The following is a 24,615-nucleotide window of genomic DNA, read 5'->3' on the forward strand; positions in this document are numbered from 1 at the left end:
CCCGTCCACCACTACCCTCTGAGTACGACCCTTGAGCCAATCTGCAATCCATCTGACTGTGTAGGCATCAATGCCACAGTCACCCAATTTTTTAATGAGGATGGGGTGGGAGACGGTGTCAAAGACCTTGCTGAAGTCCAGAAAGACTACATCCACGGCAACACCCGCATCCAGTGCTTTTGTGACCTGATCATAAAAGGCAGTCAGGTTGGTCTGACATGACCTGCCTGTAATGAAACCGTGCTGGTTGCCCTTGAGCATCATCTCTGAGGTCGGCCCATCGCAGATGTGCTCCATGATGATCTTCTCAAAGAGTTTCCTTAGGATTTAGGTAAGGCTGATGGGCCTATAGTTGCCCAGGTCCTCCCTCTTTTAAAGATGGCACCTGGCCCGAGCACTATGAGCGCTTGTAAAGCCGTGCCAAGGGCCCTGCAATAACCCCTGCTAGCTCCCTCAACACCCTGGGGTGGAGAGCATCTGGACCCACTGATTTGAATATGTTCAGCCTCTCCAGAAGCTCTCTAACCCTGTCCTCTCCAACCTGAGGTCTAGAGGCGTTCCCCTCAAGTCTGTCTTGCATCACGGTGGGGAAGTCCCAGTCCCTGCCCAAGAAAACAGAGGTGAAGAATTGGTTAAAGAGGTCTGCTTTCTCCTCTGACGCAACCACCAGATTGCCCAGAGGATCTTGCAAGGGCCCCACATTTCCCGGTGCTTTCTTCATCCTTCCTATATATTTGAAAAAGGACTTTTTATTATCTTTGATTTTGGACGCAAGTCCTAGCTCTATGTCCACCTTAGCTTTCCTGACAGCCACCCTACAGGCCCGAGCAGAGCAGGTATACGCCTCTTTGGAGCTAGCACCCCCCTTCCACTGGTTGTATGCCGCTTTTTTGGCAATCGGGCGTTCCTGTACACCTCTGGTGAGCCAGGGGGGCTTTTGGGCACTCCTGCCCCTCTTGCTTCTTGTTGGGATCATCACCCCTTGGCCCTGAGTATCGTCTCCTTAAGGAACGACCACTCATCTTGGGCACTGAGAACCCCAGCGCCTCTCCCACTAATCTCAACTCATTGAAGTTGGCCCTCTTGAAGTCTAGGGCTACCACCTTGCTGCAGGCCTTTGACACCCTGCGCTGGATGGCGAATTTCAGCAAGTGATCGCTATCGCCCAGGTGGTCGAGGACCTGGAGGCCCCTTACCAGGTTGTCGCCTGTGGCCAGGACCAGGTCCAACAGGGCACTTCCTCTGGTGGGACTGTGCACCTCCTGAATTAAGTGGAGGTCCCATATCTCGGCCAGGAACCTCCTGGAATGGTCCGACCTGGCTGGCTGTTCCTCCCAGCAGATGTCTGGGTAATTTAAATCACCCATGACAACTACATCCCTTGCCTTAAGTGTCTCTGAAAGCTGGCCCAAAAATTCCCAATCCAGCTCCCCTTGGTTGGGGGGGTCTGTAGTAGACCCCCACCATTAGATCCCTCTCCCCAAGGCCCCCTTTGTATCTTGACCCAGAGCACTCCCGCTTGCCCCTCTGACCCCATTTTGCTGCTGGAGGATGTGTGTTCCTCTTTGACATAGAGCGCTACACCCCTGCCTTTCTTTCCTTCCTTCTCTATCCTGCCTGTAAAGCCTATAGCCCCTAATGCTAACAATGTGAAGGAAGCAGAGAGTCTGTGAACAGTTAGTTCCTGCCCTGCTCTGAAGTCTACACATACTTGTGTGGGATGTTTGGGAGACTGGAGTTTGACTTTGTTGGTAAATCAAATAACAGAAGTCTCACCCAAAGTTTTTTCTCCAGCATGGCTGTTCCTGGCACTTCCGGCATGGTGTGGCCGGCCTGCCTCTCTGCCCAAGGGATTATGCCCATGTCTCATGTCCTGATGGTGGTAACAGGTGTCTTCAGGCAACAGACCTTGCTAAGCAGCTTTAAGGAAGGTTCTAATTCCTGCACTTGGCAATCAAAGCAAAGACCTCTGGGGTAAAAACACAATGCAGGCAATCAAATATTTGCACCTGCACCCGGGCAGTCTCATTCTGTCCTGCCAAGGCCAGGATCCTTTCACTGGTTTGTTTTCTGTGCTGACATTTTTAAATTTTAAAAACACAATTAGGTGTTTATAAAAGCAGGGTCTATAATTTCCTGTTGGAAGAAAACAAGATGTAATTTCAATAGAATTGTTTCTATTGCAGTGTTATCTAAAAGCTCCAACCAAGATTAAGCCCCCATTACGCTGGGTACTGCACATAAATAGTCATGGGTAACCAGCATTGCTTGTTACTCATCATTAACCTCTAACGGAGGGAGTTCATGTAGGGTATAAAATAACTGTTGGCTGCTGGGGTTCTCGTTTGTTGTCCTACATTCTCACTAATGCATCATTAGCAATGAAAGCAAATGAACTGTGGCTTGCTGGGTTTGTACTCCAATTACTTTTTCACCCTGAAGGGCATTCAGGACAAACCTCCTTCATTGTTGCACACTTAGTTCTCAAGGAAGCAGCACAGCCCCAAAGACCTGGTTCTTTGCTGTGCTTTTTGGGTGGGGTGACAAGCCACTCCTGTGCTCCTTCAGGGTATTGTGCAATTGGCTTGTCAAAGCTGAGCAGAGAAACTTGCCCACAACCTGTAGAACCATTTAGGCAAAGATTCTCTTAACTCTGTGCTACACTAGTCCCCTGGATCGGCAGCAGCCAGTGGAAGCAGAGTTTAAGGCTGTGCAATTACCAGTGTTATGTCAAAGAATAATGAGATTTTTTTTTTTTTTTCCACAATGACTCTTGAGCAGTCTCCAGGTAGCTGGAATGTAAAGAATGTGACAGGCTCTGACATTGTGTATTGCCTCTGTGCACACTCATGCCATTGAAGCATCTCATTCTTCACAATGCTTACGTATTTTCACGAAAGAGAATTTAACTGCAGCAATGGGAGGTCTGCTAAGCACTGATTTAACCCCTCATAGGAAACCGCTTCTCCCTTTTCTTAACATCTGCAGCGCAAGAGCTGCAAATACTCTACATGTGTTGAGTCAAGTTCTTGAGGGATTTTTAGGATTGCTTTGGTCATTAACATTGAATTGCATATCTGGATAGGTATTGAGGAAGCTTTGAGTTTTTATTTTTAAGGCAGCTCAGTTGCAATCTAGTGCTGTTCTTTTCTTAGTTTGACTTCAACTTCTAATCTTAATTTGACATCAGTCTTGATAAATTGGCTATTTTGGGTCTGGTAAGACTGTTTAAAGATGGTTATGGGACCCTGATTTTTCTATAAATGCCAGTTGCATTTTGGCCAAGTATAAAGAATTGAAGCAATAAACCTGGTAAATTAATGTGTGCTGTACAAAATGTAGGATGGCAATAAGCTCTCGCAGTAAGACTGTAGCATTGTTTTGCAGTTTAACCAGTCGGGTCACACTGGAAACTTGCTGTGGGAAAAAGTAGCATGTGGGTATGGAAAGCTGTTTGCTGCTAGTTCTTGGAAAGGTCTGTTTTGTCAGATACTGAGACCGGGAAGTGGGGAGCAAGATGGAAAAAACCCTACAATAATACATTCTGCCAGGGAGAGAAACTATGTGGATCCAAGACAAAGTCTTATTGCTACCTGGTTTTAAATGTACCTTGGCAGTAGCTTTTTGCTTCAAGGCTGTGGATAAGCTTCTGAATGATAGCTAAGGGATGGAGGTCTAATTCTGGATTCAGATTTAAATGAAGAGCCTAGGTAGAGCTTTAATAAAAAGAGACACTTTTGTTCAGAACCTTGTTCAGAACCATGGCTTTTCTGAAAGGATTTCAAAGCACTATAAAAATGAGGAAACATAAGAAATTGCACCTTCTCTAATAGTGTGCAGCTTCCATGGAGGCTGAGCACATCAATGGTTTAACAGAGCACAGTAGCAAAGAGCAACCATTTAGGACAGGAGGTAACAATGTTTGTAATACCATGGGGATTATGAGTAGGATGCACTGATCAAGGTAGTCTTGGCTAATACGCAGTGGCTAACACTTGTTCCCATCTCAAGAAAAGCAATGTATGACAAACAAGTAGTACAAATGACGATAACCTCTTCCAAATGGTTTTCTTAAGGACATATAGACTTGGTTCCTGCAAACACCTCCACCTAGGCAGACCCTGTGCCAGTTGTAGGTCGGGTGACAAGCAATTTTTTGTCTCATCTAAAAGATGGTGGGGTTGTGGCTGTGAAGATCTTCAGACTATGAAACCTGTTTACTCAGACTCCCAAATATGAGTTTAGCAGCTGACCTTTGCACCCTGGAGTGTGCCAGTTTGTCTGGATTTCTAACTGGCATGATGCCCCTTCCCCACTTGCTGCTTCCTGAGCACTACCTGGGGGTATGGCTTCAGCAGGAGAGAGTTGAAAGCTGTTAGACACCTTCTGCAAGCCCTTATTCCAGTGGTTCTCAATCTGTGGTATGGGTACCACCAGGCCAGTGGTAGACAGACAACATGTTAGTGGTACGTGTTAACAGATTTATTATAATTACTTTATGACAAAAGTTTGCTGGTGGTACTTAAGGTTGTATCATTTTAAATTGGCAATGTGCAATCTGTCAGAGTTTGGGAACTACTGCCTTATTCTGATTCTTGATCCCTCCCATCCATATGTCAATCCAGTTTTTATTGGCATCTTTCATCTGACAGAATCGAAACCAAGTGACTTAGCTCTAGGCCACTTTAATGAGGTTGATGGGCACAACACTAGTGGGGTGGGGTGAAAAAGATGCCCATTCCATTGAGGGTGGGAAATCTTGGTTAAAATGGTTTTAGTTGTTTGGTGAACTGTCACATGTTTAATGATTCCACCCAACTTCCCTTGCAGCAAGTGAAACTAGGTGCCCAAACTGTCTTGTCCTGCCAATTTTCAGCCTTGGGATGTCTTGCTTTAGATTCTTATTATTGACTGCAGGCTTGGAAAGATGGTGTAGACTATCTTGAAAAAATAAATTAAATTAAATTTAAAAAACCCTGTTTTGTGAGCTTCTACCCCCCACTTGAGGGCATTGTCTCTGTGATTTAGCCAAAGCTTTTCAAGTAGCTTAATGCAGTCAGCAGAGGGAAAGGGAAGTGTCATCTTTGCGTCGGTTCCAATTTTGTTGCAGATTCAATTTCCCTGTTAGCTTTTGTGGTGCATCTCGGGCCTTTATGTATGTCCGTCAGAAATGTTTGGCAGCACATTGGAGCAGGATTTCCAAAACTGAAAAAGCTCATTTTCATTTAGGAAAGAAACTTAATATGTTTAGGCTTTTTTATTTGCTTTGGGTAAGTCTTCCTAAATACACATCATAAACTAGCTGCCCAGGCTGTCAATTCTTTTGTTGGAGATGGAGCTTGTTTAGGTCACTGGTGGCTTCGCTGACTCTCTCCACAATTTTTTGACAAATTTTTACCATCTCTGTAGGACAACTCATGTTCAATTGATAGCTCCCCTGGATTGTGCATGATTGGAGTGAAATCTGCCTATTTTAAAAACGGACCAGGGAAATCTGGACTGTGGATGTGCCCTACAAAGAGAAGTCCCTGTGTACAGTGCCATATTGAACTAAAGTGGCATTTCAGTCCTCTTGAGCAGTCCATCTGAAAGTGGCATGGCTGCAAGCTGTTCTGACTGCAGGTTGGATATTGTCTCTTAGCAAATTGCCACTGGGACCCTAAGCTACTTTGGAGTATCCTTCCGAGAGTCTCTGGAGTCCACTGAAAGTACAGGAAAGGCATGATTGTGACTGCTTCCGCTTCCCACAGGATTGAGATCTTGTTAAAACAGGCTTCCCTAAATTGCGTGTTTTCTTAAGTCTTTTCTATGTGCAGTTTTTCAGCACAGATCCATTTTGTAAACTACAGTTACACAGTGGAGTACTAGGAGCATGAGTGAAGAGCTCTCCTTACTAGAGAGGGACATGCTGTGTGAGACTTGAGAATGTAAACTGGAGTGACTTTCTAGTCACCATGGATTAAGAATGAATGCTGTTTGCAGCTAGAACACAGGCCAACTTCTAGGCTTTAAAGGCCTTGTTTTTTCCCTTGGTTTCCATGCCTTATAGTTAATCATTCTGCTCTAGATCCCTTGGGGCAGCCCGGGTGGCTCCATGTGTGAGTGGTCCCTATTTGATGGGGCAAGGGAGGTGGTCCTGCTGCCCAGACTGGCTGCTGACGGTATGTCTCCCGCTCCTAAGAAAACTCATGCTCTCCTCTGCAGTTAGCAGCATTCAGAAGCATTGAACCTCTGGCCAGTAAGCAGCTGATGTCCTTGAACACTGCTGGCATGCCACCTCTAATAAGAACATTGCCTGTCTTATAACCTCCCAGCATAAATGAGGGAACCAGTGACTTGCATCTGGATTTGCCTTAATGTGATGTAGATGATGTACGGCCAGTACATGCTTACGAGAGTCAAGTCCAACGAACTATATTTTAACTCAGTGAAAACCATTTTGTTTGAAAACTTATTTTAAAGGATGCTAAAGTGTTTTACTTCTTCCCTAGCCCCATAGAAACAAGCACTTAAATTCTGTCACAATCCAACTCTCCGCTCTGTATCCCTCCCACTATCTACATCAAGAAATCATACATTTCTGCTTTTTTGACATTCTTCGATTTGGCTGTTCCCATAGTCAGTGTTGTGGCTCATCAGAGGGGAGTTGTGAGCCCAACAGGCATTCACTGCTTGAACCAGCATGTATGCAGTCATGAGCCAACCCAGAGCTGGGTTGTGTGTGCCTTAAAGTGTAGATGCAGCCCAAAAAGATCAGAGACTGTTGCTTTCTACTGAAAAGAGACAAGTTATATTCACAGTCACTCATCATTTCATACCTTCGTGTTTGATCCATGGTTGTCAGGCTTAAAATGCGGTGGGACAATATTTGACTTTTAAACAGGGTTTATTTAAAAACTAAAAATTCAAAGCCAGTCAGATAAGATTTTCTAGACTGTTGTCTTTGCAGTTTGGGACCCAAATGCCACTATCTTGTTGAAAGGCATCTTTTTGCAGATCCTTCTTAAAACTTTTTGAATGTCTGAGAATAATTTGCAAAAAAAAAAAAAAAAGAGCATCAGTAGAGGGCACTACAGACCTGCCTAGATCATTGGTTGTTGCATAAGAGGAATTTGAATTGTTGTTGAGCATGATTCACCTGTACCTAATTTTGGCATCTGCGTTTTTAGTCCCTCTGTAGTAAGAGTTAATGGATAGGGTTCCAGGCCAACAGAGACCTCTGCAAATGGCCAAGTACTGAATGTCTCTGGCTGTGCTTCTGTACTGATGCAGTGATTCACCATGCTTTTGGCAGTCTCTCCTAGATATTATCCGTTTCCCTCTTATGGTGATGGATGTAATGCGTCGTGTAAGATGTAACACTTTTGGACAGCAGTGATGATGATTAACTATGCAGCTGCAAAAGGGGTTGAGGGGAAGGGGAGTGGGTTAGTCATGCATTAAAACCGTAGACTTTCTCACCCATAGCAATGCTTTGCATCTCTCTTTGAAACCCAGCTGTCACACATGTAAACTTTCTCTCAGCGAGTCTGTTATTCCTTCATTTAATTCCTGCCTAGAGTAGTAACTGAGGAAAACTTGATTTGAAGTAGTTGAAGTCTAGTCTCTTCCCTGCCCTTTACGTTGTCAGTGCAACTATGCCATCCTTATTCACCAAGAAGGGTGCTAAGGGAGGTTTGGCACCTACTCCTTAGAGGGAACATTGGAGAATGCCCCAAATTTTTTCTGAAATACATGATATTTAATACTAAACTGATTCAGCTGTTAACCTTTCTGCTATTTTTTTTCCACTAAAGTATTCCTTTTTTTTAGTGTTTTAGTTGAAACGCTTCATCCTCCTCCAGTTCTCAAAGGTGTTGTGTTTTACTACATAGCAATTTTAGATGCAGTTTCAGATGTTACTTAGAAGTAAGATTACCGGAGGAAGTACCTTACTCTAGCTTGATGTTGAAGTCAAATTTGATTTTATGGTCTTTTCTGGCTCTAAGGGTCTTTAAATTTCTTTAACGGGGGGCGCGTCTACGTGAGATGCTTACTGTGCATTAGCCTAGTAACACCACACAGGAGCATGGCAGTTAAAAATGTGCTAATAGCTTACTGCATGGTGTTATTAGGCTAATGTATGGTAAGCATTACAAAATAACCATGTGCCAGTGCAAATTACTGTGCATTTAATTTAGTACTTTATTAAGCAAGTATTCAACGAAATGCGCAGTATTTTAAGCACATTAACAAACTTGTAGATGTGCCCAGATTTGTCTCTCCATACGTGGACAGTTCCGCTATTTTTTTTTCTCTGGAGTCAATTAGTCATCTGCTCATGATTTATGCTAAACCAGAAAGTCATTTTAATAAGTGACTATAAAACAACAATGCTGGCAGGAAGAGGTGTGGAGTAAATTTTAAGTACTTGGAATTATTTTTAAACTCCCTCTGGAAACCGACTAACCTTCATATTGTTATTCCTGTTAAATAGGAACTAGTATCCTTTAACAGGATGTAGTCTGAGATGGCGCCTGATGCCGCATATATAAAGAGAAGTAATGTACCTACTTGTGCAATGGTATGGTATACTGTGATGGACAGGAGGATAGTTTTTGTTTCTCCTGCTGCTGATAAGCACATGTCCTGGAGCATGAGGTGGGGCTGATATCCTGATTGAATTTATCCTAGTTTCTGTAACTGTAGATGAGGTGCATGCAGGCAGAATCCCAAAGTGCAGAGATAAAAGGTTTGCCTTGGAGCTGGCAAATATTATAGAAAACTCAAGGTGTGTCTTTCAGGCTAGGGTTCAGCTGCTGAAGTCACTTGTGAGCTCCAGTCTCGTACACCTACAGCTTTTCTGGCAAAATAGCTTGATTTGGGGGCAGCTGCTGAAGCTGTGCTTCTGTCTGTGATAGCATTTGGGGTAGTTCTTGGCAGCTTTTCCTTGGAGCTGTTGTCTGGGCTAGAGCCAGATTCCAGCTATAGTCTCTTATTGGAGAAAGGCATACCCTGCATAGGTAGGCAGACTGTAGTGTGTGGCATGTCCCTGTGTGTGCTTACTTCATTTGAAAGCAAGCAGTGTGTTCTCTAAGGGTGGCCATGGAAGAAATCCTAAATCAGCTGTTCCCTCTTTAGGGCAACACAGCTGTAGATTGCTGCTCTTGTTTTTGAACTTGCCGTTGTCCAGCTCTGTCCTGCTTGACAAGTAGGAGTGGTTTACTGCTATTCAAGGAGTGAAGCAAGCTTAGAGGTGGGCACTTGCTAGCCTTGATACAGAACCTAGGAAGAAAAACACAATGGAAAACAAAGCTGTGGAGTTGATAGACACATGGCATTAAGTTAGACTGCAATATCAGCACAGGAGGTCTAAACGTGTTTGTGTGCTCTACAACATCCTGGAACCTAAATTCAAGTTTTGACTTGGTGTACGTGAAATGTGAGATGCTGCCTACAGATAATAATGGAAATGTTCTGAATGCTTACATAAATGTCACTATAATATTAGTCTTTTAAGACTGTGGGGCAACTGCATCTTTGAGAGAGAGGGAAAGAGAGATTTTGCCCAGGATCTCTGAGTTGGAAACAAGACCTAGCTCTCACAACTGCCATCGTTGTGCTTGACTGTGCCTGAGCTGAGCAGAGTGCAAAAATAACCATAATTTTAAATGCAGCAAAACACTTCAAACCAAGCCCAGAATCCCTCGTGTTTAAAACTAGAAGTAAAGAATTATTTTTTTTTTTTTACACAATTTTAATGATCTCTGGTAGGGATAACATACATTTATTTTAACCTAGGTTGTACAGTTCTCCCATTGTCAGTGTATTTTCCTTTTCATGAGCACCTATTTTAGCTAATGCAACCCTAAAGAGCGCACCTGCTTTCAGTCCTAGTTAACTAACAGGTAAGTTTTTTAGGGTCTGACCTTGGTCTAATAGACTCAGAAATAAGCTTAAAGCTGTGTCACTTGAACAGAATTTATAGCTAATCTTGGCTGAAGCAGCTGGGATTAGCACAGTCTAAAATGTCTTTACAAGTCAAATGGCTCTTAAAAGAAAAATCAGGTTATTTCAGTAGTGAAGAAATACTCTTTTTTTTTTTTTCTCTCTTCCTCCAGGGAAATTCAGCTCCTGCGACAATTACGACACAAAAATGTCATCCAGTTGGTAGATGTGTTATATAATGAAGAGAAGCAGAAAATATATCCTTTTTCACTTAGGTGTTGCTATGAAGGTTTGGATTCTTGTTACTTCTGTTGCATTGTTTCTGAATCCTTTCAAGTTCTAGGATACAAAAGCCAAAAGGATCTGTTTCTCCCTTGTAGTCAGGGCTTGACATTTTCACCAGCATTGACACTGTGCTGCATGCTTGGAATATTTTCTCCCCAAGGAATATTAAGAAGGGAAGTATTGATCCTAGTTCATAAATGCTTAGTTGGGGGTGAGGGGAGTGAATTGAGATAAACATATTGTAACTTGGTGAAGGTCACACAGTAACTCAGATCTGGAAATAGAACCTAGGAATAAATTGGTGTCCCCCCACCCCCATCTCCTGTCCCGACTGCTAAATATTGATGCTTTCCTCTTGGTAAACAGGTCCATGATTGAGTGCTATGTAAAATCCAGTGACTTCTTTTTGTAATAGTTTTCTCTAAGACCTTGGCAGCACTCTAGGTGTGATGTTCTTTCCCTTAAGTCCACTTGTTCTCTGAACTGTGGATGTCGGCCAACTTTTCTTCCTTCTGCTCAGAGGGGCTGGGCCCTGCTGTGATTTCATCTATAGGCAGTTAGCACACTGCTCCTCATTACCTGTAACAAGTCTGAAACAGCTTCTGAGCTAACCAAAGACTCCTGGTGTGTGTGTGTGTGGAGGAGAGGCAAGGGCAAGAGGGGAGAAGGGGATTGGAACCTTGAATGCCCCCTGCAACACTGCTTTAAACCGCCCGAGGCTTATAATAGACATGAGATCAGAAGCTTGTCACTGCCGTGGAATGTGCAAGCCACCTTCTCGAAACGAAATTCTTATTTTGAAATGGAGATCTCGGTGGGAAGATCCAAAAGATGTACCCCAGCTCAAAATAAATGATACTCAGCACTTCCACAGTGTGCTGTATGCTCCAAGCATGGCACAGACATTAATTAAATTCACTTTTCTGCTTTGCTTTGAAAAGAAGATCACAAAAGTGCCGAGCCAGATGGACTGCTCCTAATAAGGCTGCCACACTCCAGCAAAGTGCCTTTTGACCTAAACCAGTTTGTGATCTGATAGAGTTGGCCCATTGTTATGTTCCATGTTAAATGGTTGCTTTTATTTTTAACAGTGACTTCTAAATACAAAGTGTTCTACTTGCCGTACTTCAGAGACCAGCTAATTTAATTCTGCGCTTAATTAGATCAAGGCCTCTGCAACCAAATTGTTAGTATTAAAAACTGTATCACAGAACTTTTGCCTTTACTTTGATCCTGTTGGTCAGTTACTACTAGATAATTCAATTACTACCCATAAAAAGCTGCCATTGATTTAATAAACTAAGGTTTTAAATGAGAAGTGAGGAAAAAAAGAGCCCAAGAGAGACCTCATGTGTTAGTAAAAGGTGATGACAACTTGAAGTGGTCATTCAAAAATGTTTTTTGACATGAGCAAAGCCTAGGAGTGGTCTCCATTTTGCATTCTTCCTGGCATCTCATCACTTCCTGGCATGGTCATCTATCTCTAATATTACCCAACTGCCGCTATTCTCATCAGTAACTGTTGAGTCTACTTGACTTGCTCTTTATCTTTAGCAGTTGTTCTGTTCTTGTAGATTAAACGGGTACAGATAACTGATTGAGAGGGAAGGTAGCTGTTGGGCAAGCTCATGTTGCTGTTGCGAGATCTGTTTCACTGGAGAACAAAACTTCTGTCAGTGAAGATATAGCTTTCAGTATGTTTTAAACCATGGCCTCCTAGCTGAGATTTGTCTCCAACTGCAAAACAAGAAAAAAAGCAGTAGGTAGTCAGACACTTCAGTTTTACTGCCAGGCCAGCCTTGGGTGGAGGTAGTGCACCTGCAGCAAATGCAATCAGTGTTTTATCTACACTGAAGATATTTAGCCAGCGTTGCCCACATTTGGAGTCACCTAAGTGAATTGCATGCTTCAACCATGCTTGAGCATAGTGTTAACAAGTTGCTTGTCTGGTCACAGGCTTCGTTGATTTTGGTAAAGGGAAACCTATGATGAATGGATTAAAAAGTAAGAAGCCCTTTGGCATTTAGTGGGCCATTGAGCAGACTTGCCGTGGCTGGGAATGGAGCTCTGGAAATGCCTGGAGAACCAATCCAGGCAGAAAATAAACCCAGTTTAATGAGCAGCATTCTGGCTGACACCTTCTCTTGACAGTTTCTGATACCATTAAATGCAACTGTGTGTGGGAGGAGAGCCCTATTGACTGCAAGAAATGAGAGCCTCTGCCTTCTCAGGGTGTCTGCTAATGGATCTATTCAGTAAAAACCTTTTAGCCTAAAAGTGATGATGCCTGTACTCTAGTCAGTCAGCCAGAGAGGCATAGGCTGCCAAAAGGGGTAAAAATGCAGAGTCCAGTAGCTAATTAAACCAGAATCAGATTGTCCTTTATAGAAGCTGAATTTCACTCCAAGATTCCCGTAAACTGGGAGCTCACCTGGTTGGCCACTTTTAATGCTGCTCTTTTAAAGGGGAGAAGTGTTGCACTGTCCTACATATGGCCCTCTTGTCTCTCCCAGAGCTAGAAAGTTAGTCTTGGCTTCTCACCTTTGCCCCTGATTTGCCTGGTGGCCTTGGCCCCATGACCTGTCTTCAACATGTCACTGTATCCATCTCTGAAAAGAAGGTCTGAGCCATATGTATTATTGCTAATCTAATGGGTTTGCAGAGTGCCTTGAGAGCCAGAGATAGAGAGTGCTTTAGGAGTGAAACACGTATTCCATTTTAAAATGATAGCAGTCTCTCTTCTTTGTGCCCCCGCCTGCCCCTCAATCCCTATAGGCCCTCAAGAGTTAAGTTGCTCATCTCCTTAGACCTGAAGCTATTTTGGGCTGAGGCTGAGAAGATGGATATCTGCCAGGAATGATTAAAAGGGACTGAACTAAAGCTTTCTTCTCTTGAGTCGCATTGCTCCCTTTTCTGCATCTTGAAGATGAAATGCCTTGGCATAACCACCAGATGTCTTGGGCTGCTTGTGGGCTTATTAAGGCAAGCTCCTGCAGGTTTTGCAGTCTGCTCCTGTGAATGCAGTGAGAGCAGAAAAGCAAAGGCAAAGCTTGCTTGAGGCAGTCAAATCTCTTCAGTGCTAGTTCCTTAGATAACTCACAAATGAAAAATTTGTTTTGTTGTTGTTGGGGTTTTTTTGTGCTAGAGGAATACCGTTGCCAAAAGTGCTTCCCCATTTGCTGAAAACCAGCTTATAATTCCTGGCATTCCTTTTTCTAGCACCTTTTATCCAAGAGGATCCCAACACAGTTTTATAGCTATGTAGGATTCCTTTCTCCCACCACTAAACTGCTGGGGTAAGAAACTGCAACTATTAAGTGATACATAACACCGCCAGGGAAGTTTTAAGACAGGAAGTGAGATCAGTGATCTTGACTTGCTGCTAGTCTAAGTGGGCATATGTGCAGGACACTGGAATTAATACCCCTAGCCTCATTAAAATTGCAATGGAGTCTGATATCTTCAACATCGCAAAGGTCCACAGGGCCTACAGGGATGCTTGAACTTAGTTCTTAGGAGTAGATCTCGGCCCCTCTGTCAGTGGTTTGGGACATGCACCTTGGTTTTCAGTTTGCCTGGATCCTGACCACACTTGATGGTTGGCTTCTGGAACTGAACCTTTTGATTCTTGGCTTCTCTTTCTTCCTCAAGCAGTATAGCAGCATGTGTCCCTCTGTGGCTGTCATGTGGCAGATGGACAACGAGAGAAGCCAGTATGGAAAAAGCTGCTTTTCTCTGCTCATTCTGGATAACAAGATCAACTTGTTTTAAAGCTAGAAGTCCTCTGTCTGCCCCATATATCACTTCCCAGCCCAGGAATTATACAGCTGAAGCCATTAGAAAGCAACGTTGGCTCAAGAGACAGGGTATCCTTTCAGGGAAATACCAAATATAATCTCTCTTCCCTCTGTTGGGAAGAGAGGCCAATCCTCCAGGGTGTTCACTTGAGCCATCCAATCCTGTTTCATTGCCCTCTGCTGTTGATGCAATTACCAGCAGTGTCCGTCCCCCCCCCCCTTTCTTCCTAGTGCCAGGTTGCTGAAGGTGTACAGAGAGCCAGACAAAGTTCTAATGGATGGTGGAGGCAGTGGTAAGGGGCCCTCAAGGCTAACTTCCTGGGCACCCAAGAGCCTACAAGGGCTCTTCTGGACTTCCCAGTGAGACAGTCCAGTCCATCTGGCCTTGGAAATTTAATGGGGATTGGTTAATTGCACCAAAAGCAGAGATGCTTATTGACTTGTTTGACCTGAATTGGCACCATCCTTTTCAAAACTGTTCTCGGAGATCTTAGAGGTTCTTTAAAAATAGGTCCCTATCCAAAGCAGTGCTCCGAGGAGAGAGGAGCTAGAATCAGGAATAAACAGTGTTAGAGGTAGGCTGTTACCCCACCTCTACATCCTCCTTCCCCTTTGCTCCAGCCCAGAAGTGGATGGGTAGAAAAAGGGGAACAAAGGTGAGGCAGTTTTTCTGGAATTGCTTCAAGACTGTACTAAGGAAAGTTACTGCTCTGTGGAGTTAGCGTCTGATGTGAGCCTTCTCTTCAGCACAAAGGACTACTTTGTGGGAGGAGGCTTGGTGCTCCTGACACTTTAGGGGTAAGCAGGTTGAGGCTGAAGCTGCCTGCTGGGCTGATTGCAGTCATCTGACTTAGGAGGAAAATAAAAGCCCAGGCCCTGAGATAAGCCATTAGTAACATGTTGGAACCTTCTGAGAGCACCCCACCTCAGCAGGATGGTTACAGTTCCAGGAGGTCAACATGGAAGGGTAACACCTAAAGCAGTGTGGAGATTTGAAAGGGGCAAGGTTCCCTGGGTCCCTAGGAGAGGTCCGAAGCCCAGATTAAGGGGCTGAGAGTATGGGACCAGTGGGGGTCCGGGAGCCTATTGAGGCTGAGAGCATAGAACCAGAAAGGGTCCAGGGAACCCGAGAGGAGAGGTGAAGTGGAAGTGAACAGCAGCAAGGATGCCCTCTACGAGGCATGGGGCATGGTGTAGGGAATGAATGGAGCTATCGCCCATAAGGCAGTGATGATGGGCACCTGGTGGTCATCTGAGAGAGGAATTTGGGAAGCCCTGGGGCAGTCTCCCTCAAAAGTAATAAGATATCAAAGCATGGTGGCCAACTGAAGGGGTGATTACCCATGAAGCGAAGGGTGCAGGTACACCAGGGGCTTGATGGCCACCCCTGGAGAGGCACCCTGCCACATACTTCCCACTTCAAAACTAGACCTTTGAGATCCTCTCCTTAATGCTGGCCTGACAAAGATGGAACAGGCAGGGCCAACCAAATCCAGGCTCTGTGGTACTGTAAACTGTGTGTGTACAATGCATAAATATGGTCTCTGCTACTGCTACCCAGTAGCACAGGAACAGGACTGCAGTCGCCACACAGCACTTGCCTGGCCAGTTGAATAACCTTGGTGCTTCCTTAACTCTGTCTTCACGTATATGGTGATGGAGTATTGCGTGTGTGGGATGCAGGAGATGCTGGACAGTGTCCCAGAAAAAAGGTTTCCAGTCTTTCAGGCTCACGGGTAAGTGCAGCTTCTGTTCTTAAACCACATTGAGAGTATCAGCCTTCTCCACCCATGCTACATCTCTTGAATTCGTGTGTTCGTTCTTCCACACTGACACTAAGGCTGCTGACTGCTCTTTAAAGCAAAACTTGTTATGAATAAAGAGGGCATACATCCATGGAGAAAATTAAAAGCTGGTGAGGGATTCTGGGAAGCAAAGCTTATTATTCCTATTGAATTATTTTCTATTGCTTTTGCTTTGATGTCTGAGGCCTAGAAAGCCTTGTTAACCCCTGTCCCACAGCTCAGCCATGTATGTGCCTTGGCAGCAACAAAAAGGAAGTTGAGAGAGTCTTAAGCGCCCAACTGCATCTGTTGGAATTTCCTGTCACACCTCTGTGGTCTGGGAGAGCGTGACCCATGTGGAATGCTTCCTCGTGTCATCTTCTGAAATGAGATTCTGGCTGAGAGAAGGATATCATCATCTCATTGCTGAGCAAGTGGTACAGAACTAAATGTGGATTTTGCCAGTGGATTAGAACAGGATCCAGGTTTGGGAACAGCTAACATGTCCCACTGTCTGCATGGTGCCTGGAAAAGGGGTTGGAGGGATTAAGAGTGTGACAGTAACCAGAGAGCAGCTGTTTGACTTCCACAGCTGGAGTGGGACATTTGGAAAGCATGTACAGTACTCTCCTCTCAGGCTGGGTGTGGAAATGGAAGGGAGCAAAGAGGAAAGGAACCTTCAAGCCATCCAGCTGAGATAGGGAGCAGGGGACATTTTATGAATGCACCTGTCCCCTTCTGAATTGAGAGTACTGTGGCATTAATCACCAGAGGAGAGGTTACAAGTGCTGATGGGTCAGAAATATCCAGCCTTACCTGCTGCCCATTGGAAAGGCACCCTGGGCAAAAGACCTCCATGCCACTTGGAGACTCGGACTGCAGGAACCTCAATACTTGAACCTTCATTAGGAGGGTTTTGCAAAAATACTGTGCCAGCAAAGAGCTTCTCCCATGGATACACGTAGCCCTTTGTCCTGGTACAGCAAAATTGTACCTCCCAAACCCCTCCCCAGCAAAAGGAGCCATACTACTATCCAGCATGACTCTGCCTACCACTAGGCACTGGGAATCCTGGCACTTCATCCCTCTGAGCTATGGAGACTTCATTCTATCATTTTTTAAGTATTGTAAGCAAACATCACTGGATGTCAGATAAGGGGCAACTGCTTGGGTAACCTGCCAATGATAACCCAGTGCCTCATAGTGCAGTGAGCACTGCTGTATTGGGTTGTAACAAGGCCCACTGGTATAAGGCCTGCAGTGCTCTATTTGTGAAGAGTGTGCGAGAGAGGTAGGAAGCTAGCACATCTTGCACTACGTGAAACTATATGTTTAAATCCCTGCGGCATTACTTCAAAGCAAATAATTCCTTGGTGCCAGCACTGTGCTATCAATCCAAGCCAGCCGAGTGCTTGAACTTACTAAATATACAGAGTGGGAGCCTGTCTTTGATGTGGAGTAGCTTAATGTCCCAAGTGGTTTGTGCCCTGATGCAAAACACGAGCAAGCAACCGCTTCCGACTGCCTTGGGTGCTGTTGTGTTAAAACATACACCAGACTTAAATCTCTATTGCCCCAGCAGTGAAAGCTGCTGTAATCCCAGCCCATATGCTCCTGGAACACTGCTCTCCTCCCTCTCTGTACTTATCTGCAGTAGCTCATATGACACCCCAGTCCCTTGAAACACCAATTTTTTCTGTCTTGACTCTCTTGCAGGTACTTTTGCCAGCTCATAGATGGCTTAGAATACTTGCACAGCCAAGGGATTGTTCACAAGGATATAAAACCAGGAAACCTCCTTCTAACAACCAATGGGACACTAAAAATATCTGATTTAGGAGTAGCAGAGGTATGTAGAAATTACATGTGGAACCCATCTTCTCTAATGTACCAGTGGTAGACATATGCTAAGGACTTGGGGAGACAAGTGTGAAGCATTAACTATGTTGAAAGAATATTAATATTGCTAAGTCAAGCATTCAGACATAAGGAAATGCCAGAATTAAGGCTGCCTCTGCAGCCTTAATGTATATGTGTAAAGGGGTGAGCTCCAATAGTTTTAAGACTGTCTAATTACACTTTCATATAGCACAGCATGCACAAACAAGTTTTTCAGCAGCTTATAACTAGGCTGAATTCAGGTAGATTTTGACAGGGTAGCAAAGATGCATCTTTTTCATCACTGACAAATCCAAGACCAGGCTCCTAAGCACAGTGTTCTAAAACTTTTCAATTAAACAATTGGAAGTGTTGTTTGAACATGAGCAAGCTGGCATAGCTTACCCTTGGAAGCTAGTGAACTGTTTACCCAAAGCTTTCCCAGAAAAATCAGACCGGAAGACACTGGCATGGAAAATTTCAGCCCAGGCAGCTTGCCCAAGTTTAATTAATGGAAAAGCCTTAAAATAGGCAGCATCAGGGCACCTTAACCGCAGGTAGTACCACCAACTCTTGCTGTGATACAGTTGATACCAATGGTTGTGTATATCCATGTACCTAGATCTACAGTGACAAATCCCCTTGGAGAGTACATGGGGATAAAGCTTTTATCCTTGATCATTTCTAGATAGTCCGAGTAATACAAGAGTAACAAAAAATTCCTTGTCTTCTGCTGCAGGCACTGCATGCGTTCGCAGAGGATGATACATGCAGAACGAGCCAAGGGTCGCCAGCATTCCAGCCGCCAGAAATTGCCAATGGCCTGGATACCTTTTCAGGCTTTAAAGTGGATATCTGGTCAGCAGGGGTCACGCTGTAAGTACCTGCACAGTAGTCAAGCAGGGGTGCCATTGTGATTGGTGGGTGTTAATGTACCTCATGTCCCCTCCCATCATCCACCTGTGATAATCTCCAGCTTCTGTGAGATGGTTGTGCACTGCCCAAAGGCAGGGTAGATATGCACCTCTTACAGACTACCGAAAAAAGAGATCTGTTTATAGTGCACTGCTCCCCAGGCTGATCAGATTTAGTCAGTGCTGTTTCTAGGTGTTGCAGGAGAGGGCGCTGCGTTCATTCATATTTGGGTCCATTCCACTATTAGAACTGAACGGTAGAGCAGAAGTTTGAAGTTCTAGAAAAATTAGAACTCAGGTTCTCCACACCAGCCACTTATCAGCATCTCTTTGCCCAAATGGAATCAGATGAGCCTTTGCTGCTGCTTCTCCTGAGCACTCTTCTGGCTTGTCAGCCTGTGTTAAGAGCTATACCTCAAGTGCTGTATATTGTCTTATACTGTGTTCCATCTGTATCCACAGATACAACATTACAACGGGTCTATACCCCTTTGAGGGGGATAATATCTATAAGTTATTTGAAAACATCGGGAAAGGGGACTATACAATTCCAGAAGATTGTGGTCCTCCGCTCTCAGACCTACTTAGAGGTGAGTCCCTCTTTCAAGTAACCTGAATACACATGGGCAAAGCCTGTGGATGCAACAGATATGCAATGCATGCCTACTAAGGGAGCATCCCCACTTGAAGTCTTTCATGGGTGGTGATGCCTCTATGCTGTATAGCAGTAGTTCTCAGCTGGGGTGCTGTGAGAGCCTGTCAGGGTGCTGTGATGCTGGCACTGCTGCTACTTCCATCTACCCCATGTCCTTCCATTTTTCAGGAGGCATCATGCAGGCAGGTGCACCACTTCATCTGTACCTTTTCAGTTGGTTTTCAACAAGCCTGTGAAAAGAGGCACCCAGGGCAGTTCTACCTGAGGCAGCCTCATCCATCTCCAAGCTGTGTGCAATTCCTCCTGGCCACAGAAGCACCTTAGCCTACCCCTACCCAGGCCTCCTCCAGCCTGTCCCACCCCTTCATTGCTTCTTTGTGTGCAGCCCAGCACCTTGTCCCTGGAGCTAGTCATACCCGAGTGCTGTCCTGTACAATTCCAGGGCTCAGTGTTAATAACATATTTTAGTATAGTAAAGTAATAATGGTTATTATATTCATAATATAATTATATTAGGGTTTTTTTCAAATGGGGTGCCACTACCTTCTAAAAAGTTTGGGAGGGGTGCCTTGAGTCTAAAAAGAATGAGAATCAGTGCTATATAGCAACCCAGTGAAGTAGGCCATAATCTCCTTTGCTAGTCCAATCTACTCCTACATCTCCAATTTCATAAACTTTGGGAGTTAACCCACCACAGGTGGTCTGGCTTTCAGGGCAGACCCAGAGCTCAGAGGGGAGCATCCCAAGCAAGGTCATTCAGAGTGAAGCCTCTTGCCCAAGCCTTATGGAAAGCGAGCTGTAAGTGGAATGATGCGTGTTGAGGACTGGGCAGCTGTTCTGGTTCCTTTTCAGCCTGTGCTCTGAATCTCCTTGCTTGGGTGGCTTGAGACAGAGCGTTAATAATAGATTGCTGTGGTTAACGCATGAAATGCTTGCTTCAGTTGGCATTAAGTGCACCCATTCTGCAGAGCTGCAGCCTGCTGTGCTCCTTTTGGGTTGGACTCCTCTAGCACCTACTGGGTGCCTGTCTGGAGAGCAAATCTGCTTGTTGCCCTAGCTCAGCCTTGGAGAAGAGCTCAGCTGAGCTTTCTGTCCCAAAGACTGGGAATGTAGAGGGGAGCCCAGCCTATTTTCTGGGAATTGGGAAAACCATGCTTGCATTTCAACCTTGCCCCTAACCTGCTTTGTAACTCTGAGCAAGTTGCTTACTGTCACCTTCACCCCCTTGTCCCTTGTCTTCTCCATTGGACTGTAAGCTCTTCAGGACAGAGACTTGGTCTCTTGTGGCCCTGCTGTAAAACACGTATCAATAGTGGGAATCTTCTTATCATATTTTTATCCTTTCAGTGCTGCCTATAGGACTTCTGAGATCTGTTTCCACTTGGGTCCCTGAGGTTCAGTAAAAGTTTGCAAGCCACTTTGCCTTAGTTTCCCCATCAAAAATATAATGAGAGAAACCAACTAGCTCAGCCTGACTGTGAAGGGCACAGCCAGGGGCAGAACTCTCGTTCTTCTCCCACTTCGCTGATCATTTTCTGCAATTAATGTTTTGAGGCATTGGGATGAATGATAGTTTCACCTCTGCTCAAAGTCATAATAGTTTGGGAAGCAGTTTCATGTATTTATTTAGCTGCCAAATCAAGAAGCAGTCTTGATAGTTTATCTAGCACAAGATAGGTCCTGAGTGCTACTTGATCCATAGGGTAGACTTATAGTTTCCTATCTTCAAATAGTAAAGACAATTACAACAACTTAGAAATCGAGTGTGATCATAGCCCTAGTTTGAGTTTGGACAATTGCTCTTCTCTGGTGCAGGCACCCAGAAAGTGCTATCAGGGAGGCATCAGTAGCTGTTGAGCACCATGAGGAAATACTTCCTTGTTAACAGGCCATTGCATTTGCCCACTGTAACTAGAGGGCAGAGCCAGGGGGCTGGGTTACAGCACCATTCCCCTCAAACGTGGTTGCAGTACTGTCACAGTTCATGGTCAGATGAAACTTTGACTGCATTCTGAAGTGTCTCGTGACTCTTTCTTATACTACAAACTGCAGTCATGTCACAGCACTGTGGAGCACATTTATGTTGTAATTCAGTTCCTGGATTTGGCTGTTATCTGTCCTGCGGATGGGACCTGTTGCTGCAAAAGCTGGAGCTACGAACCAAAGTTGGATCTCTTGTATTGTCGAAGTTACCTCTTAACCACTGGTAGGGACTGAGGGTTTTACTATGAAATGCAGCAAAATCCTATTGCAGTTTCCTAGATACTAACCATGTTTGGCTTTTTTTTTCCCCCCTCCCTCTTGACTGTGTTTTCCTGGCAGTGCAGTAGAGGGTGCTATCTGCACAGGTTATAGCTCTGCATTTTTTTTGAAGAAAGGATTTTTTGCTGCTTTCAAACAGCCCCTGTTATCTTTTCTCATAGGATGCAGCTGACCCCCCACTATCCAAGTCATCTGAGATTATTTTAACTTATCTGGCCCCATACCGATTAGGAAAGAAGTTATTTCCATGTATTTTGCAACGCATTAATCAGACTTAATAGCTTTCAAACGGTTACGTAAGGCATAGCTAGAAATTGCACTCAGCACAGCTGTCATCTCAGCTATTCTGGTGAGACTAATGTAGCTGCTGCTTAAGGCCCAGGGCTCGTGATTGACATGTGCCCTGTGTTGTATTCCTATGTCCCAGTTAGCAATGTCCTGATCTGCATGTGGTGGCTGGTTTGTAGATACCAGCTCAGAAAAGCAGCTTCTCTCTCAAGAACTTGGGAGTTGCCCAGCTGGAACAAGCCCACTGGCCCCTCCAGCCTGGAATCTGGTCTCGGGAATGGTTTCTGCTGAATGCTTTAGAGGCTGGTGATAAGCCTCTCCAGTGCACTGGGTACCAGATCACAGCAAAATGTGTGGCATTTCCTCTCTGCCCTCTAGGTGATGATAGCTGGGATGCATGTGGTTTGAATAACTCCTGTCAATCGCAGGTCCTCTTAAATGCTTTTCCTCTTTAACTCTTTTCCTTAAATAAACGATCTGGGGCCCTGGAGGTGGGATCTCCTGCCTGCTTTTATGCTATTTTTAAACAAAGGAGCCTGCGTCCCTGGCCGCAGAAGACTTGTTTTAATGTGCAGCCTTCATTCTAGCCTCCCTTCATCCTCTCTGCCATGTGTGGTCCTGTCTTCTGTTTGTTACTGGCAGTTGTACACTGCCTGGCATCCAGCCAGTAAGGCAGATTGTCTGGTGCACACACACATGGCTTTTTTCTTCTCCTAGGACCCTGGGCCCCTTTGGATGGAGTCCTGTGAACTCTTCAGTTATCTTCCTCTTCCAACACACATGCCCATGTGTGCCCTCTTTCCCCCATCCCAGATATGGGCCCATAAGAGAGAATCTTTGTGCTATTGCTCTTCATTTGGTTTTAGGCTTCTCTCTTTTCATAGGGATCAAAGTACTAAACAGATGCAGGCTGATTTCATTCTGTGGTGTCTCCCCCCATTGGGGAGAGTCATTTTGCCATGGAGCTACCTTGGCCACCACAAGCTGTGTTAATAAGATGTGAAATGAAAGCCATCTTGCAAGGTTCCCAGCATTCAGCACTTCCCGAGCTCCCTGGGGAGCAGCAGTGGTGACAAAAGGCAGACAGCTTTGCTGTGTTGCCTCCCTTTTCTATCCAGTGCATTTGCATTTCTTGCCATTCACCTTTCTTCTGCAGGAGGTGAAGCTGACTCAAGTGCCTGCAGATTGTGGACTTGTCAGTGGATATCAGATGGCTTTGAGACGGACAGTGCAGACACAGCTCAGCTTCCTGTCCCAGGAGACTCACTCCTCCTCCTCATTGCCTTGAGAGGACTCTCATGGCACGTCCCTGAGCCATGAGCACTCCTGCTTTCATTGTAAATAAGGCTACAGTATGTTGCGAAGTGTTTGTTTCCTCTGGCTGCAAATGGTGTTGAGCAGGGTGCCAGCTTGGTTGGGAAGCAGATACCAGAGGAGGCTTTTTAAAGCTTTCTGTTTTTCTGTTGACTACTCTTTCTGCAGCTGCTCAAGCTGTTTCTTTTTTTTTTCTCCCTGAGCTCAATACCAGTCTTGTCCATCATTCTACATTATCATTCCCAGGCCTTCTAGTCCTCTCCAAGCCCACAAGAAGACTCGTTATTACAGTATTTTAGCACAGACTACTTGGGATGCTGCTAATGTGCTTGTCCCCTTAAATGGGGAATCAAGCTCTATCTATCATGCTCTTGTAAAGTGAACTTTGCACTTCCCTATCTCATAGGGTCTGTTGGGAGGATAAATACAGTAGAGGGTATGAGGAGTTCAGGTGTTCAGGTAAGGGGGGCTGTACTAGTATGCAGTTGACTGACTGTTGTTTCAGATACCTGTGTCTGTCATTCAGAAGCCTGTCTGTCAATCCCATGGCATGTGAAGGGGGGGAAAATCTGAACTCTCTTCCACACTCTCCACAAAAAAATGCTTTTAAATATTTAATTGCTTGTTGCCATGGTGTCAGAGAATCCTTCCAGCCAGCACAAGTGGAGGGCCTTGCCTATGCTCCTTATCAGCGTGTTTGCAGGAGGTGTTATTCCCATTGCTCAGAAAGAGAGCAATTGAGGCACAGAGAAATGATTTGTCCAAGGTGCTGCATCAAGTCAGTGGCACTCTGGGCAGGAACCCAGGAGTCCTGAATTCCCTTCCAACTGTATTCCTAGTAGCATTAGTGTCTATCTGACCAGGTTACTGGCTGCCAGAAGTTAGATACTTAAGCCTGTACTTGCTGTGCCTTTCTGCTTGGCCAAGACTGCATTTGTTGTTTGTGAGGAGGAAGCAGGAGAGATTTAAGGGCTTGAGTTCTGTGATTGTTCCTGATGTTAGAAAGGAGATTCATGCTGTCAGCATTTTGCGTTGGGTGTAGGATCTAAGATGACCCATGTGTGGCTACACTGAACCTATGGGAGCAGAGGTCTGAGAGCGAGGCATCCTGCTGAAGAATCTCGGTTCCAGTGCGTCTCATTTCTACTCCCAAATAAGCTGCATAGAAATCTTTACCGTAAATGGTAGAGAATGTGTGGTTATTGTGGGCAGACACTCTTAGATGATTTGATGGGTGAATAGTACATGATGTTTTTGTCTTTATGAAGTCTCTCTTTCAATACAGGGCTCTAGCCACAGAACTGCTATAAGTGACTCATCCCATTGAATCCATGGACTTACATTTACACTGATTACATTTTCTTGTTTCTTTCAAGAATTGCCCAAAAACAGTTCTTTGCCTTTAAACTGAAGACTTTTTTTGGTTTTAGCTATCTTCATTGCTTCTTTAATTGCTGTACCTTGTCTGAGAACAATGCATGTCTCCATTGTGCCATAGTCACTACTAATCA

The 24,615-nt window shown here is 44.8% G+C and overlaps 1 protein-coding gene across 1 annotated transcript in view; it reads left to right on the plus strand.

Moving 5' to 3' along the window:
* The window catches only part of STK11 (serine/threonine kinase 11), a 64,722-nt gene that overhangs the window by 13,876 nt on the left and 26,231 nt on the right, over positions 1-24,615 (plus strand). The window contains exons 3-7 of the mRNA XM_019538267.1: positions 10,101-10,184; positions 15,656-15,745; positions 17,510-17,642; positions 18,411-18,547; positions 19,048-19,175. Of these exons, the coding sequence (XP_019393812.1) occupies positions 10,101-10,184; positions 15,656-15,745; positions 17,510-17,642; positions 18,411-18,547; positions 19,048-19,175 (572 nt within the window). The remainder of the gene's footprint in view (positions 1-10,100; positions 10,185-15,655; positions 15,746-17,509; positions 17,643-18,410; positions 18,548-19,047; positions 19,176-24,615) is intronic.

Source organism: Crocodylus porosus, unplaced genomic scaffold (genome assembly GCF_001723895.1).
Source record: "Crocodylus porosus isolate Cpor-Errol unplaced genomic scaffold, CroPor_comp1, whole genome shotgun sequence".
Classification (NCBI taxonomy): Eukaryota; Metazoa; Chordata; order Crocodylia; family Crocodylidae; genus Crocodylus; species Crocodylus porosus.